The sequence below is a fragment of the Nannobrachium achirus genome (assembly GCF_963921795.1).
Source record: "Nannobrachium achirus genome assembly, chromosome: 24".
NCBI lineage: Eukaryota > Metazoa > Chordata > Actinopteri > Myctophiformes > Myctophidae > Nannobrachium > Nannobrachium achirus.
The window spans coordinates 31,833,298-31,854,032 of record NC_137831.1 but is presented as its reverse complement, the minus strand read 5'-3'; the positions used below and the strand labels follow the sequence as shown (position 1 = coordinate 31,854,032).

The 20,735-nt window shown below is 42.0% G+C and overlaps 1 protein-coding gene across 2 annotated transcripts in view; it reads right to left on the bottom strand.

The window, feature by feature from the left end:
- Window positions 1-17,480, bottom strand: part of LOC308280047 (aspartyl aminopeptidase-like) — a 29,264-nt gene extending 11,784 nt beyond the window's left edge. The window contains exons 1-13 of one of the 2 annotated variants that reach the window (XM_080720305.1): window positions 17,408-17,480; window positions 16,269-16,371; window positions 15,733-15,821; window positions 14,413-14,526; window positions 14,015-14,140; window positions 12,798-12,922; window positions 10,448-10,532; window positions 6,108-6,215; window positions 5,400-5,477; window positions 4,668-4,748; window positions 3,153-3,313; window positions 2,441-2,480; window positions 1,517-1,618 (exon numbers count right to left, since the gene is read on the bottom strand). In XM_080720305.1, coding sequence (XP_080576431.1) covers window positions 1,517-1,618; window positions 2,441-2,480; window positions 3,153-3,313; window positions 4,668-4,748; window positions 5,400-5,477; window positions 6,108-6,215; window positions 10,448-10,532; window positions 12,798-12,922; window positions 14,015-14,140; window positions 14,413-14,526; window positions 15,733-15,821; window positions 16,269-16,359 — 1,200 coding nt within the window. In that variant the 5' untranslated portion in view covers window positions 16,360-16,371; window positions 17,408-17,480. Of the gene's footprint in view, window positions 1-1,516; window positions 1,619-2,440; window positions 2,481-3,152; window positions 3,314-4,667; window positions 4,749-5,399; window positions 5,478-6,107; window positions 6,216-10,447; window positions 10,533-12,797; window positions 12,923-14,014; window positions 14,141-14,412; window positions 14,527-15,732; window positions 15,822-16,268; window positions 16,372-17,257; window positions 17,360-17,407 lie in introns of those variants that run through there. The other variant, XM_080720306.1, reaches the window with a different exon arrangement.
- Window positions 17,481-20,735: the final 3,255 nt, after the last annotated feature.

Here is a 20,735-nt window from a genome sequence, read left to right as displayed (position 1 = left end):
TCTAGTCAAGCCTTAGTCGACTAAATATCAAACTATTTTAGTCTTAGTCTTTTAGTCTTTGTCTTTTAGGCTAAGTATTTTAGGCTAAATATAACCACATACTGTAACTCTGAACAAGTCGTTGTCTTCTACTGCCTGTTACTTGGTCAAAATAAACCATACATAAAAGATGTATTTGGCTTTAATTGCATTGCACAGTTACATACGTGTTAATTTGTACAGCCTTTAGCCTTAGTCTTTTGAATAACACAATTAATAGTATTAGTCTTAGTCTTAGTGAAAAGTCTAGTCTAGGCTTATCGACAAAATATCAAAATCTTGTAGTCTTTTAGTTTTAGTCGACAAAATTAACACTTCCCGACATCAATATTGTTTTATGTTTTTCAGAAAACCTTTTAGAGGGCGTTTTTTTAGAATCTCCCTCAATCCTAAATGGGTTAAGAAGTCGAGATTACGTCCCTCTCATTTCCCACGTTGCCAAGGAGATCTCTGCCTGCTAAGCGATGACTCACGCGTGCGAGAGACAGGGAGGCAGTTGAGCCCACACCTGTGAACAAACACAACACAAGCTCGGTGTGTGAATGTGTGTGATCTCATGTGAGGGCCAAACGTCCCCACAAGTATAGTAAAATTTGAGAAATAAGGCATTTTGTCAGGACCATTTTCCAGGTCCTCACAAGATGAATGGTGTTTTATGGAAAGATTCAGGTTGGGATTAAGGTTAGGATTAGACCAGGGGTCTTCAACGTTTTCAGGCCAAGGACCCCTTAGTTGAGAGAGAGATGAAGCGGGTTAGGCTAACCCTAACCCTAGCCCACAACCTTTTTATAGATTCCACATTGTTTTATTTTTTGACAGCATAATCATCAGCGTATTTTGGATTCATGTCAATGTGTGTTTTCAGATATTTAACTACTTGAGCCGTCATTACCTAATAAACTTGACCTTTTACTCTGTACTTAGTCTGCTCTTTTCCCCCTCTACACCAAACCTCCTTGCCGAAAATAGCCAATCTACAAGCTCAAAACGCCTCGCAGCGTGAGGTGTTGTTAAAATCGCATTCATAAAGTCGCTGTCCTAAAATATTGATATGAAGTATAGTAATGCAAATTTGAGACACACACACAAACACCAGAATTGTCATTCGTACCTACAGTACAACCCATTTAAACCAGGAAAGCATCTGTGTGATTTTAGATTTTAGCATTGGCTATTCATAAACAGCAGATGTACAAGCTCACAGCTTGCAGTTCCGTTTTTACCAATTATAGAGTGTTTTAGAGGGATATGCAGCTCTGCAAATAAAAGGTGAATTGATCCCAGTGCATGGCGGAGGATACTTTCACGATAAATTCAAATCTCCAGAATATGATTATTGTGAGTGTTTTCTTTTATCACGATTAACGTCCCATTCCTACTACACACAAACACTCGTCAACCAACAATAGTGCAGGTTATCTTCAGGCACGCACACGCACACACACACACACACACACACACACACACACACACTTACCTGGAGGGGTACACTAACACGCGCAGCGATCTCTCTGACAATAGAGGCGGTGACAGCGGTGGTGGCGTAGCGCTGGTTGCTATTGAACTTTATCACTGGACCCTGTGACACCAGTTACAACATTAACATGCATGTGTTAATAATAACAAGCGTTGTTCCATACACTTAGTCCAATAGAAGGTACTGTAGCCTTCAAAACGTGAAAAAGAAAAGCTAAAAAATAAAAAAGAATAAACACATACAGTATACAGTACAATATACAAACATTTTAACTGATGGACAGAAACCTTGCTATCTTTTTAATAAATTCATTATTTGATACTTTCATATTTGATACTTTCAAATCATGAATCTGAAATTGACCCAAAATAGTGAAGCCAGGCGACGAACAGACTCAAAGATAATAAAAAATAAATAATAAAAACATTTGATCCGCTGATGGGACAACGGTTAACTTCTTTTTCCTGAAAGGTAACAGTCTTGGACTATGGATGGGACGATATGAAAATTTCATGTCGCCATTATTGTGACCAAAACATTATGATTTACGATATTATCACAATAATCAACATATCCCCAATATCCATTAAACTGGGGTGGAACATTTGCCTCGTTGTGAGCTTTTAGATCGGCAATTTTTTGGCAAAGAGAATTGGTAGAGTGTGAAAAAAAAAGACTGTATCAAGTACGTTATTTCCAGGTCCATTTGACTATTCTAGAGGGTTTAAATGGTACCGGATATGCAGCTCGACAAATAAAGGTGAATTGATCCCAGTGCATGACGGAGGACAGTTTCACGATTAATTTCAATCTCCACGATACGATTATTGAGTTTTTTTATCACAATAAACGATAACGACGATCATCGTCCCATCCCTAAAGTGATGATATGCAAGTATGAGGTTAAAGAAGGGATTACTGTACCATGTGAAAGGCTGGTCTGTGATTCTCATCATGTTTCTCTCTGTGGAAGAAATAGTTTGTGGAAAATCATCAAAGCAGCATTTTACATTCCAGACTGGACTATGTACTGTACCATACTGTACTTTAAGCATGCACTTTACAAGAGAATTGGGATTACTGGATAAATGAATGCAATTATTTAGACCATAAAATTACGTTTAAAATATGGTGAAATATTACAGAAGAAAGGTACTGTACATATTCATCACAAGTTAGCTGAACAGACATCTTGAAATTGATTATTGTGGGCAGTGGTTCTCAACCTTTTCAGGCCGTGCACCCCAAAAGAATCACGTTTTAGCTGGGGACCCCCTCCCCCTCCCCCCCCACCCTGACGAGCACTAAGAGTTGAGACATTACATTTTGTATAACACGGTTCTATTGTGAAAATGTAGATGGGCTATTTTCACAATTTCTGCCTCTAATATTTGACATTTTGGCCAATGTTTAATGTTTTAGAGGTATTAACAATTGTTAAGTCCTTAAATTGTCACTTTAGAAATGTGCAGATACCCTCCATACACTTACACTTTATGTCAGTTTGTTTACTGAAAACAATGTTGAAAATTAATTTGGGGACCCCCACAGGTTGAGAACCACTGATTTTGGGGGTTGCGGCCTGAAAAGGTTGAGAACCACTGTAGTACTAGTGGACAGAGTACAATGTACTGACGGGTAGTTAGGGTGCAGGGCATGGGCCATGTCGGCACTGATCATGAAGGACTTTGGCGCCGCCTGCTGGAAGGCCGTTAGATTGCCGGCACTGGACGCCAGACGGCTCAGAATCAGCTCGGTCAGGTTGGACTGAGCCCCCTGGGCGCTCTCTGAACCCACCTGGTCAACACCACAACACACACACACACACACACACACACACACACACACACGTGAAATACAAGTAGGACACATGTGTGAAGTGAACACATTCACAAGAAAACCTATACATAAATAACACAAAACGAGCCACATTGCCGCAGCCCAAGTGGCTGCGACTCTGTCTAGAGCAGGGGTCTTCAACAGGGGGTCCGGGACCCCTAGGGGGTCCTCAGAGTTAATACGGGGGGGCCGCAAAATCTTTGTGTGATAGGATAATTATTTTAAATGGACAACTCAAACCCTCGCATCCCTATTCTGAGGAGAACTTAGGCCAAACATAACAGATCTTCAAGCTCTCAATGACTCGTTGAGAGCTTGTAGATCGGCTATTTCTGGCAAGTAGGTTTGGTGTAGATTAGAAAAAAGAAAAAAAGAAAAAGATCAGACCAAGTACAGAGTGAAAGGTCAAATTGACAAAGTATTGACGATTTAAGTGGTTAAATGTCTGGCAAATTCAACATAGACTGATGACAGTACTGTCAAGTCTCTGAACATCTGCAACACAATTTTTTACAATATGTAGAGGGAGGTGCCTGCTTTATCTCCCTCTCAGCTAAGGGGTCCTTGACCTGAAAACATTGAAGACCCCTGGTCTAGAGTCTAGCCATTTTTGTATGAGATAGTCTGTGCGTCTGTGTGACTATCTGGACATAATGTTGTAAACTGCCGGACCGATCTGTACCAAACTTTGTATGCATGCCACTGTAATGCATGCCACTGTATGCAACTGCGCTAATTATTTTTCAAGTTTTAAACGTCTTGATTAATCTTATAGCGCAAGTCAAAGGGCGCTCTGATCGGGGCTGAAACCTTGCCCAAATTAGGAGTCAAATATCATAGCTATGTCATAGGCGACTGACGTTTTAGATTACGGATGTCACAGGTAGGTTAACTCACTGACTGAAACATGACGAGACATATTTCTTTGTTCTGTGTGCCACTGACGAGATTGACAAGATATTTCTTTGATTTAATTTCATCAAAATTCGTCATGGTGCGCATCTGCTCTAAAAAGTACTGCATCCGGTTTGAACCGGAGACACCGATAGTTGCAGCCCTATACAGTACATAGGCACTAGCCTGACACTCAGACTGAATTTTCATTTCGTTTCACTCCATTATTCAGTCTGACAGCCCTCTCAGTGCACCCGCTTTCTGCGTGGCCACAGTGGGAATCATAGTGGTTCATACTGGATCATCATCCTCATCGGGCCGGTGAGAAACCCCGCCTTCGACAGCGTCAGAAAACCCCTGAGGCGTGGCTAGTGATTCAGGGTCTGGAGCCAGGCTACTGTATGCAAGCACATCTCACCTCTTCATTGTCATACAGAGTGATCATACGGATGTTGGGGTCACTGGCCAGAGAGTCTCCCACACAGGACTCCAACAACCCCTGGGGGAGGAAACCAACCAAAAAGATATTAAACAGCGGAAAAAATTACCACTTCTCAAAGAATTATGTTATGATAAGCTTCAAAGTTACGATCTTTTTATGGATACCCTAAGTCTGTCGCTGATGAAATATGAATCGGGGGTTGACACTTGCCCGTTGGGCAAGTACAGGTCATATTCTACTTGCCCGAAGGTCATGCCCACTTCCCGAAAAGTAAATTGTCCATTATAAATGATGGGTACGGTTTTAATTACCGCTCAACTTAACTCTTATTTCTTTACTTTCTGAGGCTGTGCAATAAAACATGTCATACCTCAATGCCTCCAAATCCAAATACCTACCTACATAGCTATGATTGAATATGTCTATGGTTTCACACTTATTACATTCCACAGACCAGAAGACACAGCGTGCTGGCCATGTTCAGGTGTTTAGACAGATATCTCCTATTGTGTTTATAGACGGTTGAGTCCCCTCTCAAATTAGCACTTAGCAAAAAAGCAAACTTCACCTGCCTGAAAATGTTATTTACCTGCCGGGGGCAGGTGGGCAAGCCTTAGTGTCAATGCCTGTGAATTATTTTAAATTGGATATAATGTGTGCAGTAGACTATTTCTACGACGTGTGTGTGCGTGTGTGTGGTTGGCGGACCTGCAGGGCACAGTAGCAACTGTGGAGGTTGTCCAGACGAGGAGAATAGATGAACTCCTCATACAAGCCCCCTAATGCCTGGAGATGAGAGAGATTAGAAGTGTTACCCAAAAGAACAGATGAAGACAGATAGATACAAACAAAACAAATAAATGCACACGCCGGTCTTACAAGAGTTTGGGGGACACTGCATTAAGATTCAGTCAATACCCTGTTACCCTGAGTAACCAATAAGCGATCCAACTCCAACTGCTACATACCTTACTCTGAACTGTATGAAACTGCAAATGACTTGACTCTACACTACAGTAAGTATGTCCCCAATTAAACATGCAGTCCCAAATGGGTTTATGTCCAAGATGTGGCACAAAACTTGACATACAATAAGGCATGAACACACATACGGTACAGCACACACACACGCACGGTCGCACACGCACACGCACACACACACACACACACGGATGGAACGATATGAAAAATAATGTCGATTTACGATATTATCGCGAAACACAAAAAGATAAACATTTAGACACATATGTATGAATGAATGTACGGGCAAAATCAAATGATGTGGCGATCGAGGCACGTGGTTGCGTTTCTTTTTTGAGAGTCCACACAAACACACAACACTCCAGACAACCACAGAACAACACAAAGGCATCAGGAGGAGGATGAGATCAAAAACTGTCGTGGTGGAGGACTCACCCCGGGCTGAGTGTCAGCCAGACACAGCTCAAAGTCCAGCAGGGCGGAAGGCTCAACGTTCAGCTCTGTACTCAGCATCTTCACCAACACCGAATGATGTTTCTCCATCTGATGGGAGACCAGAAGGTATGGCAGTCACCATTATGACATTTTACATGACAATTAATTGTCACTCAAATAATTGTGTTTTTGTTGTTGACATTTACATTTCTGTTTGGCTTGTGGGCTTTGAAGTTGCGCATGGCAGATATGACATAAAACCTAAATATCGAAAGAAATGACTGACATATTTGACAACTTTATACTTAAAAAAGAACATTGATTGTGGAAATAGCAGATCTACAAGCTCACTAACGCATCACAACATGTCGCATCGCGGCATGTTGTGAGCTTTTTTGCTTTTTTTTTTTTTACATGGAAACGATTATGACAAAATAATTACGATTATGTCAAATAATTTTTATTAATCATTAGACGATTATGTAATCATTGTAACAGGATTACGAGAAGGGTGGGGGCAAAGGGAGGAGACGTCACTGGGCGGGGAAAGAAAACTGGTCCACATTTCAAGGGTTTTTAGCGTCTCAAGGTGTGATGACAAAATGCACCCAAAATGAAAGCCATGCTAGAAGGTTGCCCTACCTCCTTCCATCTTTCTGGGTGCGGGGCATGTTGTGATGGCAATGTTTTTGGGGTTGTGCGCATACATGAAAATGCACAGAGCGATTTGAGGAAGGGTAACGATAAAACAATATGCTGACTGTCAACAGGAGTGGACTGGGACCACTAATAAGTTTGTAAATGTAAATGACAGCTGCCCCATGTCTGTTGAAACTGACTTTTGATAGCATGATTGAATACTTTAGTCAGAAATGTAAACAGCACGTGAAACAGTAAGATTAAGCCTAAAGGAAAAACACAAAAAGTCCTGGGGACTTGTTACCAATTGTGGTCAACATAGAATGATGAATTCTATGTTGAATGGTGAATTCTATAACAATGCATTTGTTAGAGCATCCAGCCAAAGCACATCGACCAGCTTATCAGTAAATCTATGAAAGAAACGAAGACTATGATGATGGGAACGTAGCCTAATAGGAACGATCCATAGAGTAATGTACTACACAGGCTAAATTAAATCATCTCATTTTGACTGCACTTTCAGTGTTGCACTCTAGGCAGGAAAAGCTTAACACATATGGTGCCAACCCTGAGTTTCCCGAGTTTGTATTGGTACTACCGCTAGGGTTGCCACCCGTTCCGTATAATACGGAATCGTTCCGTATTGGACAATTAAAAGATGCGTTCCGTATTGAACCAATACGGAACGCGGTTTGTTCCGTATTTAACCAAATGCCCCATAAAGGTCTGTCACACAAACCTCAACACAGAATTTAACAATAATGAATGAAATAAAACACAGGAAAAGACAGCAAAAGGAGGGAGAGGGTAAGGCGGCTCGCCTCGCAGTCGCTCTCTCCTCTCCTCTCGCTAGCCCGGCCGGCCCCTGTCTGCATTATGCACTGCATGTCGCTGTCAATCACCGTTGCCTAGTTACAGTCAGCGCACACCGCGCGCTTTAAAAATGTCGTCTGAAGACAATACTCCACCGCTACGCCTCAAAAAAGGACAGACGCCTACAAAGGTACAGACGCGAGTGGGAAGAAACAAACCCGTGGCTTGACAGCGTCAGTGAAGGTTGCTTGCCAAGCAACCTAGCCTACAGTAGCCTTGCGTAGCCAGGCTTACTCATCTCCGAAGAGAAAAGAGCCTACAGTGTGTGGAGAAAAATAACATGCAGTTGCCAGGTCTGATAATATAAGCCATGTTGGGCTAGGTTGGAAGAAATTCCATGCAGTGTTGCCAAATCTGACTATTATAAGTATTTTGGGCTCTTATTTCTGTAAAGTTGCTCAGGTGAAGCCTATAGTGAAGCCTATTCAGCCTAAAGTAAAACATTTGTAATCTTCGTTGCTAATAAAGCACTTTAAACTTTAAGTATATGACTTAATGGTTTCTTGACTACCTTCTCTTTACTGACCACCAAGTGACCCAATACAAGAGCCAGGTTCAAATCATTCATTGCTTTATTTCATACAAAATTAACTTATTCATATTTTAGAAACAATTGGCCACTTCAAACTGCAAAACAATATAGGTTATACCATGTTGTGTGTTATAGTTATAACTATTCTATGCATTTCATGGGTTTGGGACTGCATTTTTTCGCCGGCCGGCGGCTGTGCCACGCGCACGGAACGCACGCACCGCGTGCCCGGAAGAGGTGTTCCTTATTTCAATTTCTGAAAGGTGGCAACCCTAACTACCGCTGTGCCAACCCCGAGTTTCCCGAGTTTGGGCAGTTTTTGGAAAAAAAAAGAAAAAATCTTTTTTCAAAAAAAAATTTTTTCAAAAAAAATGTTTGGACCTCCAGAAATGTATTAGGCATGATCGCGATCGCGAAATTGCATGTTTAACCGCCATACCAACTCATTCTTTCAAACATGGCAGCCATGTTTGTTTACATCTGAAGAAAACATAATGGCTGATAAATCATGAATGCCTGAACGGATTTCCAAGCGGATTTCTTTGTTTGAAAGCTGTGAACAGCATCTACACACATGGTGCATCATCTAGGCAGGGGCGTGCACTTTTTACACAATTGCACAATTACATGGAAGTCTATGGTAACCATGGCAACGCGAGACATTGAAGAGAAAAAATCATTGCAACATAAGTGTTAAAAGAACATCTAAGTGAATTTGATTATCACTTCATTTGTCCTGCAGACTTCAGACTATAGGATGTCATGGACATAAACTATGATAAAACCATCATTGGAATCAGTGCAAAGGTGTTAATTAAATGTGGGCAATGTACGGTAACTAAAAGTGCACAATGCAAGGCTCTTATAATGTGCTGCCTGTAAAGATAAAATAAAATGTTGTGAGATTTAATAGGACAAATAATGTGTAAATATTCCATGTGACAATAAAACAATGTGTGAAAATACATTGTTTAACATGTTATGTGAGCATTTTTGCAGTGACATTTTTGTTTGATATAATTAACAAGCTCTTCACATACTGTCAAAAAAGCAGAATTTATGGAATCACATAACGGGGACCACTAGAGTCACAGATTTTGGTAGGTCACCAATTCCAGCAAAACTAACAACCACCACACACCGGGTCACAAACTTACATTCGTAGGTTGCAATCAGAGGCAGTTCTAGCTTGGATGGTGCACAAACGTGTTATACTAGCCTAGCCTAGCCTTACATGCAAAATATTATGACACAACATGTTGTACCTGCAATGCTGCATACCTTTTGTGAATTTTTCTTCTTCTTCTTCCCTCTTTTTCCTAAACTGGGCACCTGATGGCTTAGACATTTTTTTCTTATCCATTTTGAGTTGATAGATATTCCGTTTGGTAGTATTTTGTAGTGTGACCGATGAGGTTGCCCGACTAGAGTAATTGACTTGTCCAACTTCATTATTAATCTTTTTATTATTATTGCGACGTCGCAGTAACTATCAAAACCTCCACCGGCTGCCAGTCAGTCTGTCCGTCACGCCACATCACACTTTTCCCCTACTAATTTCTCTGCCACCGTTGCCCCTATTCATGCCAAACTTTGCACACACACACTCCTTGGCTGCCAAACCCTCCACCCCTCATTTCTCACATGGCCCTCTTCTAGCGCCACCATGGGGCCAATTCTTGCAAAACACATTTTTGGACACTGCTCCTACAGATTTTGCATAACATCACGCAAAGCGGTACACAGTATCTCTAAAGTCATGTCATCAACATGGATCTGTCCCATTTTCATATTCCCTCCTGATTGGCTACCATTGCCTTCTAAAGTTTGTGTATGCGACCTGACGGTCACTTACTGGTCACTGGCACCTTCTCTAACAAGGTTAATTGACCCACACGGTGACATACACATAAGCAATAGAAATGTCACCTTTACGAATTTTCGGAAAATTACAAAATGTATACAATTATGTTATTTATTTTATTGCTGCAGTTTTGGGATTCGCGCCCGGATGAAACCTAAAGTCTTGAAGCCCCAGCCCCTGGCTGCCAAGTGAAATGGAACTTGGTCGGGGTGTCACTGGCTCAAACTGGGTCCTTTGCAAGAGGAAGTAGGAAATCGGCATCATACCGTAAAATGATCTAAACACAACAGTGGCTAGTGGTGATGACAAGTAAATTTTGTCATGCATCAGTCAGTCAAGCTAGAAATGTAAAGTCTGTCTACAGTGATGCTCTAATGATAGATACCGTTATGTAAATAACATGATTAGGTACAGTTAAGTGTGTTTTACCGTGGTGGTAGCACTGCTTGCGTCCCCGGAGGATGCAGAGCCAGTGTCCAACTCTTCTTGGACGGCAGTGGCTATAATGGGCACTCTGACACACACACACACACACACACACACACACACACACACACACACACACACACACACACACACACACACACACACACACACACACACACACACACACACACACACACACACACACACACACACACACACACACACACACACACCATCAACAACAATATAACAAATGCATATGAATATCAATTAAAAAAAACAAACAATATAATCAGTAAAGAAAAAAAAAGGATTCTAAAAACCTAAAAAAACAAATGCTAACTAGCTTCCTGTATGGTCATTGAGTGTTTCAGTAGTGCTATGGGTTTAGGTGGAGTCTGAAAAGGTGAGTCTTCAGTCCACGGCGAAAGCTAGCGAGTCCATTGTTCTAAGTGCGACAGGGAGTTTATTCCACAGCTTGGGGGCCAGGAGGGCAAACTGTCTCGGACGAGTGGATTTTTGTCCTGGGGCTTTTAGCGAGGGTTTTGTCAGCATCCCTATGTTGGCTGATCTAAGTGAACGTGTGGGGGTGTAGGGGTTGATCAGGTTTTGGAGGTATGGAGGACCCATACCTTTGGCTGCTTTGAAGGTCAGCATCAGTGTTTCGTATTCAGTGCGGGCCGCAACCGGGAGCCAGTGGAGTGAGCGGAGAAGGGGGGAGACATGTGAGAACATGTGAGTTGGAGAGGTTTAAGTGCACATGCCGGGAGACCAGTGAGGAGAGAGTTACAATAGTCAAGTTTTGATTTGATATGACAGATGTCTGGAAGAGGAGCTGGGCTGCCTCCTGGGTGAGGAAAGGTCTGATTTTACGGATGTTATAGAGTGTGATCCTACAGGACCGGGTGACTGATGCAATGTGTGCCTTGAATGATAGCTGGATGTCCAGGACCACAACAAGGTTTCTAGCAGTTGGAACTGAAGTCACCAATGCATTATCTATCCCTGGGGGACTCCCGTTTGGAGGGTTCGGGGGGATGAAAGCAAACCTTTCCATGAGACTTGGTAGGTCCAGTCCGACAGGTAGGAGGAGAACCACTTTAGTGCCGTCCCGGTGATGCCTAGGTCAGCAAGGGTGTCCAGGAGCAGCTGATGATTCACTGTGTCGAATGCCGTTGATAGATCCAGAAGAATCAGGACTGCAGAGTGGGAGGCAGCCTGGGCAGCATGGAGTGCTTCTGTGACTGCTAGGAGTGCAGTTTCTGTGGAATGGGCCGGTTTAAAACCTGACTGGTTGGGATCCAGCAGGTTGTTCTGTGAGAGATGGAGAGAAAGCTGGTTAGAGACCACACGTTCAAGGGTTTTTGAAAGAAAGGATAGGAGGGATACCGGTCTATAGTTCTTGACGTCCGAGGGGTCAAGAGTTGGTTTCTTGAGGAGTGGTGATACTGGCTGCCTTAAAGGCAGATGGGACACAGCCTGAAGTTACAGAACTGTTGATGATAGCGGTTATGAAGGGAAGTAGGTCAGGTGCAATCGTCTGGAAGATTGTCGAAGGGATTGGGTCGGGGGCGCAGGTGGTAGGTCTCGAGGAGGTCGCACGCACGCACGCACACGCACACACACACACACACGCACACACAGCACACACACACACACACACACACACACACGCACACACACACACTTTTCCAGGTTAATTTTACAAAGTACAGTATACCATGGTTGAATGCAGATGTTTGAAGAAGCTACTTGATTCCATTCATTTAGCTACAATATGAACATCAACTTGTCTTGCAGAGACATGGAAATGTGAGTACTTTGCCCTCCATTGATATGTCTTTCTGGATGTGCTACCATTTTGGGATTTTTAAAAATCCTACTTTTTGAGTTCTGCCAACCGCTCCTACATCTGGCTTTGTCTGTTTGTATGCATGTCCCGCCCTATCCCACAATGGCCAAGCTTCGCGGGACGCTTAATGAAATTAACTCATAAATAGCACTGCTCACTTCACACAAGGGTGGGATTTTGTACACTGGCTTTTGGGGCACCCTGTAGACAATATGCCTTCCGGTTGGTTCCAAGATTTCTAGCGGAAGTGCTGCGTTTAACGGAAGTTACATTAGGGGAAAACCGGGGAAGCTCACTTCCGGGGAAGCTCACACGGCAGAAGTTGAACGCTTTCTGCCTTATATTGTCACCAGGCTTTTCTCTTCGCAGATGAGTAAAGCCTGGCTACGCGAGGCTACTTTTGGGGCCATTGTTGATGCGCAAACACTTTTTCTTTTTCAAAGTTCTGTCCGTTTTGCCAGGCAAAGGCAAAAGCATTCCGTCTGGTGCTGCTGTACTCACAGGTGGTTCTCCTTGTTGGGGCCAAAGGAGTCGTTGATGTCCCTCTGGAGGTGGATGGCGAGGTGGGGGACCCTGAGGACAGGCCTGGGGATGTGGACCAGCCGATGGACCAGGTTGTCTCCGCTCTGTGTGTACCAGGAGGACACAACAGGTTCCCATCAAAATATTGTCGTTGTCGGGTGGAAACCTTGTATGTCCAAAACAGTTCGTTTTGTATTTATCATTTTGAGAACGACTTAAACTAGTGAAAAATTTTCACTAGTTCTGTGCGACAGTCTTGTATGATGCAGCAGGGCTTTACATTACGGGAAAAAAACATACAAATTTGAAACTTGGAGATACAAGGTTTCTGCCAGACAGCGATGATATGTACATTTTGACCCACTTAGGACAGGAACCCCTTTTGGGGTTTTTACCTACCTGCTATGTACAGCAGTGGCCTCCAAACCTTTCATGTCGAGACCCAAAAGACAAAATAAGACATTTTCCCTGGACCCAAACTAGTGAAAACAGCAGATCTACAAGCTCACAATGCGGCACTTTGCAATCACACTGTTAACTTGTAGATGGACTATTTTCACTACTTCTTAAACATTCGTTTTCTAATTTATGGAATTTCTTAGATTTGTGTTCATCAACATGCATCTGTCCCATTTAGTGCCACCATCAGGCCGATTTTTGCAAAACACATTTTTGGACACTGCTCCTACAGATTTTGGCCGAAAAGCACGCCAAGCGGTACACAGTATGTCTACACAGGAGTCATGTCATCAACATGGATCTGTCCCATTTCCCATATTCCCTCCTGATTCGCTACGATTGCCTTCTAAAGTTTTTGTATGCGCCGTGGCGGTCGCTATCTCCCGATTAGGGAGTCTTAATGGTTTTATTTATTAATCCTACTTTTTACAAATAAAAAGTAGGAAAACAAAAATTAAGGGACCCATAAAGATGTTTCCGGGACGCAGTGTTTGGGAACCAGTGATGAACACTACATAGCAACATTTTGAATACATATTATACGTTTTTAAGAAAACCTAGGTCAGGATTTAGAAGGCATTTTTAGAATCGGTCTCGATCCTAAATGTGTTAAGTGCACATTTCAAAATACAGCCCAGATAAAAATGTAGCATTGGTTGTTGAAGTCCAACTCTGTTGAATAAATAAATGGATGGCCTGTCTTAGAAGAGATGGATCAGTCATAGAGTGTGGGCTACCTTGACCATAACTCGGCCGGCAACGGTCAGGTCACGGTCGAACCAGGTGTTCCAGATGCCTCCTCCGTAACACTCCACCGCCACCTGGAGGAAACCATGCTTGGTCTTCTTGGACCGTGGTTTAACCTGGTAGCATGAGCAGAGGAGAAGAGGTGTGACAGCAAAGACAAGCAAGATTTTAGAAAATTATCAACCGAGGGCTATGACTAGGGTTGGAACGATGATCGTTATTATCGTTTATCGTGATAAAAAACATTCACAATAATCGAATCGTGGAGATTTAAATTTATCATGAAATTATCCTACATCATGCATTGGGATAAATGCACCTTTTATTGCATATCCGGTACCATTTAAACCTGTATGTAAAGAAACTAGAATGAATTATTTGCTCTTACCCTGAGGCAGGGGCTATCTGTGTGCGCCCCTATCATGGAGAAGCCATTTCCTGGGAGGTAGCGCCCACCTACTGCAAACGCGATGATGCTGGAGTAGTTCCTGGTCACAAAGTACTGCAGAGAAAGCCCAGCAAGTGTTACAATACAAAATTATAGTCAGTCAAGTTTAATAATTGGAAAAGTACTGTTGGTTTGTATGAAGCCAAACTTTATTCATGACTAACTAACTTAGAAACTAAATAACTTTGAAAGTGGCAATCCATTACCTTTTTGGTGAATAAAACATTATTTTGACCAATTTGTATGATAGAATATATATTTTTTTTTTGCAACTACCGGTATTAGTGCATTGCACTTTATAATACCATTTTATGTATTGTCTCCCTGCCGTAATAAGAATAATAATTATAATTAGAAATTAAAATCATACAAAACAAATCAATAATTAAGACAACCAAACAAAAAAGAGAGATAGAGAGAGAGAGAGAGAGAGAGAGAGAGAGATAGAGATAGAGATAGAGATAGAGAGAGAGAATCGTTCATTTTGTATTCTTACCAAGGAAGTTATTCTTTCCATATTTCTAATTTATTTTACCTTATTCAGACATTGTTCATGGGCCATTTAACAATAGAACTTTTGGCGCTCACATGGGGTCTGGGTTCGAATCCCAGGCAGGACTTGAACGTTACGGATAGCAGCTTCAAAATATGCAATAAGTTACTGCTGTCTGCCTTGGGAGTGTGTAAACATGTGCAATCAACAGCTTTCCAAAAGCACAGGGCACAGTTCATAAAAACTGAAACTGCACATCACGTGAAACACTGGAAAGAAAGCCACTGAAAATATCTAGCAATCTGCAAGTGTCATGACGCTGTCATGAATGTCTACACTAGGGATGGGACGACAATCGTTATTATCGTAAAGGTCCGTTTTACCAATTATTGGTAAAGCGGACCTGGAAATTCCATAACTCACTCTCTACCAAATCTCTTTGCCAAGCCGATCTACAAGCTAACAAAGTGTCGCGTAGGCCAGGGACACGTTGTGAGCTTGTAGATCCGCTATTTCTTTGGCAAATGTTCCACCCCAGGATAATGGATGTTGGGGATATTTTGATTATCACGATAATATTGTAAATCACAATAATCGAATTGTGATATGAAATGTTCATATCGTCCCATCCCTAATCCCTAGTCTTAGTCTACACTATCTGACAGGACTCTTATCTCCAAGCCAGAAACAACTTGGCACCGTTCCAGGTCCCATTCAGACACACCATGTGACAGTAACTCAGGACAACCGTGATGCCAGACACCGACCTTGGATGAGGGCTTGATGTCCCATTGCTCCGTCTCCTTCAGCTCGATGAAGCCGGCTCCCAGCAGCCGCCGTTTGCACTCGTCAACCACTACAAGCAAAGGTGGGGCAGAGAAGAAGAATACGGACTGCTAAACTCTTCTTCTGCAAGTGCCATTTCATGTTACGTTTCAACACTCTGTACTAAGACACAGAGAGGCCCTAAGAACAAGGCTTAATCTATAGAAAATCATGGTGCAAAGGTACAATAGGATACAGATTATGCAATGATTACCAGATCTTATCTCTGGATCGAGGTCCACACGACCTGGCTGACAATGTGATAGAAACTGCTTTACTTTATGTGTACAATAACTCCAAAACTTTAGGCGATAATCAATGCTCCTATAAAATCCAAGTGATATGCTGCATTCACCCCATGTCTGCTTTCACTCTCAAAAGCGTTTCTTTTTCCCCTTTCAAATCCAATCTCTTCCTTTTGGTGGCCACAAAATAACAACAATAATCAATCAATATTGATACGTTTTAAGTTCCTTACCATGGTATGGTGACACCCCTTTGTTGACAAACTTCAGGAACTCTTTGGCCGCGGCTTGCATGGCTTCACATGGATTTGACTGACAATACATTTGAGGAGTTGACTGAGGCAGACACAAGACAGGGACAGAGGCACACAGAGGCAGAGTGTTGGTGTCCAATGCCCAGATCACAAAAATAACGACACAGACAGCAATCCTGCAGAGATCTAATAGGAGAATGCAGCAATCCTGCATATTCTGCATCTAGTATGAGGCAAGACTCATTTCAGAGTGAACATTTTTAACTCAAATCTTTGCTTCTGGGAGTCCCTGGAACAAAATATTTTACGATGAGGGTCCGCGTCAAAATACATATAATTTTGGGGGTCCTTGACATACCAAAGTTTGAGAACCACTGATATAGCAACAGAAGTTTTTTTCAGAAAAGAGTTAGAATTTAGAAGACATTTGTAGAATCGGCCTGTATGAGCAGTTGTCAAATTTTGTCAAGGACCCCCAAAATGACATGTATTTGGCCGCGGACCCCCATCTCAAAATATTTTGTTCCGGAGAGTCAGAGACCCACAAAATCAAAGATTTGGATTAAAAATGTTCACTCTTAATTTGGGTCTTGGCTCATGCTAGACGCAGACTAGATTAAGATACACGATCCTGCAGAGATTGACAGGCTACTACAGTGGTTAGCAGGATTATATGGGATTGATTGATTGATTGAAGAGTTTATTAGCAGTTTGCAATAGAAAAAGGTAGTTTCATGACAGCACAAATCACTGGTACAACTAAGGTCAACTAATAGGAGATCCTAGTAAGCTTTACGGCTTATTTACACAGGAACCACTTTATGTAGCCATGCTGTCAGTTTAGGGAGTCGACTGTCAAAAAAGGAGCTGATCTACAAGCTCACGCGACGCGTTGATAGCTTGTAGATCAGCTCCTTTGTTGACAAGCGACACCCATCATACCTAAGGATTACACACAGGAAGCTAACCTTCACAGCAACAGACGAGACTGGTGATCCTAATTTTACGTCCTCCTCGTTGCTCTTTCGGCTAGTAAAGTCAAAGCAATCGTCTGTGAGGGAGCAACACCTCCTCCACATAGCGCGGTGATAATGCGTTTATTTATTTATGGCACTTACCTTGCATTAATCTATTGAGTGGACTTTCAAACTCTGCACTCCCTGCTGTACCCGGCCGGCGTGCTGGCTGCTGTATGACGAAGAAGACACTGGCAGTCAGCTGACTGCTCTGCCGCAAACAAAGGTTGTCTTCAGCAGCGGAGAGAGTGCAACAACGTCCTCTGCTGGTTAGGAGGTGAAATTACAACACTGGTTTTGGTTGATTGATGTAAAACTTTATTAGAAGTTTGCATAGGAAAAGGGTACAGTTTCATGACAGTACAGTTCACTGGCACAAGGTCCACTAAAAGGATATAGGCCTACCCAAAAAAGCCTAAAACTCATATATGAATGAAATAACAGTTTCGAGTACCAGCCGCCTCTAGGCTTTTCATTGCCGTTTTAAAGAAAGGGAGGACACTTCTTTAAGGCCTTCGGTAGGGCGTTCCACATTTTAGCGGCATAGCAGGAGAACATATTTTACCTTTTTTTTTTTTGCCAAATCTGGGTTGGACGTGATCTGTGGAGCTGCCTCTAGTTGTGAAGTTAGTTTACTTAAGTGCAATTTTGAGTTCTTTACTTGAGTATTTCTAATTTCAAGTAGGCCTACTTTTTACTTATACTCCATCTCGGATCCAAATATTGTACTTTTACTCCAATACAATTATTGAAAACTTGAGTTACTACTTTGCAGAAAATTGTGACTGTAGGTCGCATTTAGTATGAAAACCTGCAGATCATGTCCGTCCATCCGTCCGCGACGTCCGTGCGTAACACCTGGTGTCAGCCAATAATAGTTTAACTCTGATGTTTCAGCACAGCAAGGTCTCTTTTCTAGCCCATAGGGTGTCAGTGTCTTACTGGTATTATAAAACAAAACATACACAACTTTAGCAAGCTCACAATGCATGCACATTTTGATGACAATTCTTTTGTACTTTTACTCAAGCACATTTTGAATTCCGAACATTTACTTGTAACAGAATATTTCTACATAGCAGTATTGATTCGTTTACTTAATATAACATGTGAGTAGGCCTGCTTTTTCCACCATGCTGGTGTCAGTACTAACCACTCAAGATGACTGACCACTCAATGCCTGCAACATCCATAACCATCATAGCAATTAAAAGTGTATTAATAGCCAGTAATCTTCTATCCAGTTATCAAGGTCATTTAGTTACAACACGAGCTGGCAATGACTCTGACAGACTTCTTATCACCGCAATGGCACTTTAGACCCAAATGTGAGGACGTAATAAATCATTCACTATTCCTTACTGTTCTTTATTTAGTCTCTTAAACAGGACATTTTGTTTTCAACATAAGTGGGTCGGGAGAGGCATATTGTCGGTATTAGCCGATAATGCAGGATACGCTAGACTCATAGACTGTAAAAAATAAATGGACAGAGACACGCGATTGGTTTCTACCGACCGTAAACTTGCCATCTTTCTATGACAGCTACAGAAATGAAGCCGTAAATGAATGCTATTGGCTAGTCACTCTGTATAGTCAATATGAAACCTAGAAACATGCTACTTTATCTTTAATTTTAAAATGAATGTGACCATGATTTATTAAACGCATATCATGATGATTTAAAAAAAGACTTTAAACTATAGCGATTGAAAACATAAAGTGTTAATGATAAGGTTTACTAAGCGCCAAATCCTCCTCATAGACTTACATTGAGCTGAAAGTTTCTTGGTAGGCCTACCAGTAGAAGGTGAAATAGCGACACCTGCTAGGCTTTTAATTGGAACAGCAGTTTTGATGAGAACCTGGAAGCGGCTTCATTACCAGCGAACAAAACGTGTCCCTTGGCTATAGACACTTGGGACTGGGAGATGGATTGCTGAGGTGGAGCGCCACACCATCACTTACCGCACCATTTTGCACACCCATAAGTTGAGCTAATGGTGCCCAGGATTGACTTTGTGGTCAAAAGGCAAGAGCTTTACCAACTGAACTACCCTGACACTAAACATTGCATACCAGAAGGCGAGGGCATGTCCTATTTGTCCAATTAAAATTTGTCCAAAATCCAAGTACACATTAATCAAAGGTACACATGTTCGCTTAAAAAAATAAAAAGATAGCCTATATTCAAATATCTGCAAAAGTTTTCAGCGTGGCACTCGGAGCTTGTATATCTGCTATTTCTCAATAGTTAAAGAATAATTCCAGTTCTTAATTGGTTAAAAACATAATTCTGAAAGCAGTGTAGACAGCCAATAGCAAGCTATTAGGAAATGTATTTGAGCTACAGTACCAACACTGCATTTAATCATGTTATCACCACAGGAACCAGCCATATATAGAGCTGAACACTGAGGGAGGTGAAGTAGAGAGAGATGGATGAAATGGTAGAGGAGAGGAGGGGCTGTTTACATCAGCTGTCAGGTTAAATCCTCACACCTTCCCTTGAGTAAGCCCAGATAGACGCACGCACGCACGCACGCACGCACGCACGCACGCACGCACGCACGCACGCACACACACACACACACACACACACACACACACACACACACACACACACACACACACACACACACACACACACACACACACACACACACAATGCCAGTGGTGTAAAGTAACTAAGTACTTTTCCTCAAGTACAATGTTTAGGTAGTATTTGTACTTTACTTGAGTGTTTCCAATTTCCCATTCTTTTACTTCTACTCCACTACATCTCGGATCCAAACATTGTACTTTTAACTCCACTACAATTATTTGAAAACGTTAGTTACTAGTTTACTTTGAAGATATAAATGATTATATTATAAAATACATAATCCACTATACATACATTAATCCACTATAGTCTTATTTTATGCCTAGCTTATTTGAAAATAGATGATGATCTACACGCTCACAACACATCGTGATGCATTGTGAGCTTGTAGATCTTCTATTTTCAAAGATTTTGTACCTTTACTTTTGGTACTTAAAGTATATTTTGATGACAATACTTTCATACTCTTCTCAATTTTGAATTCCAGACTTTTGCTTGTAACAGAGTATTTCTATATTGCAGTAGGCCTATTGATACTTGTAAAACATTTGAGTACCTTTTCCACCACTGCATTATGCACAGTAGTATATTTGCATGCACACAGGCACATGCATACACTGTATGCACATAAACCACAAACATGCAAGCACGCTCACACCCACACACCCACCCACCCACCCACCCACACACAACACACACTCACTCACACACACACACACACACGCACGCACGCACGCACACACACACGCGCACACACACACACACACACACACACACACACACACACACACACACGTGCAAATACAAACACTTTGCAATGGTTTC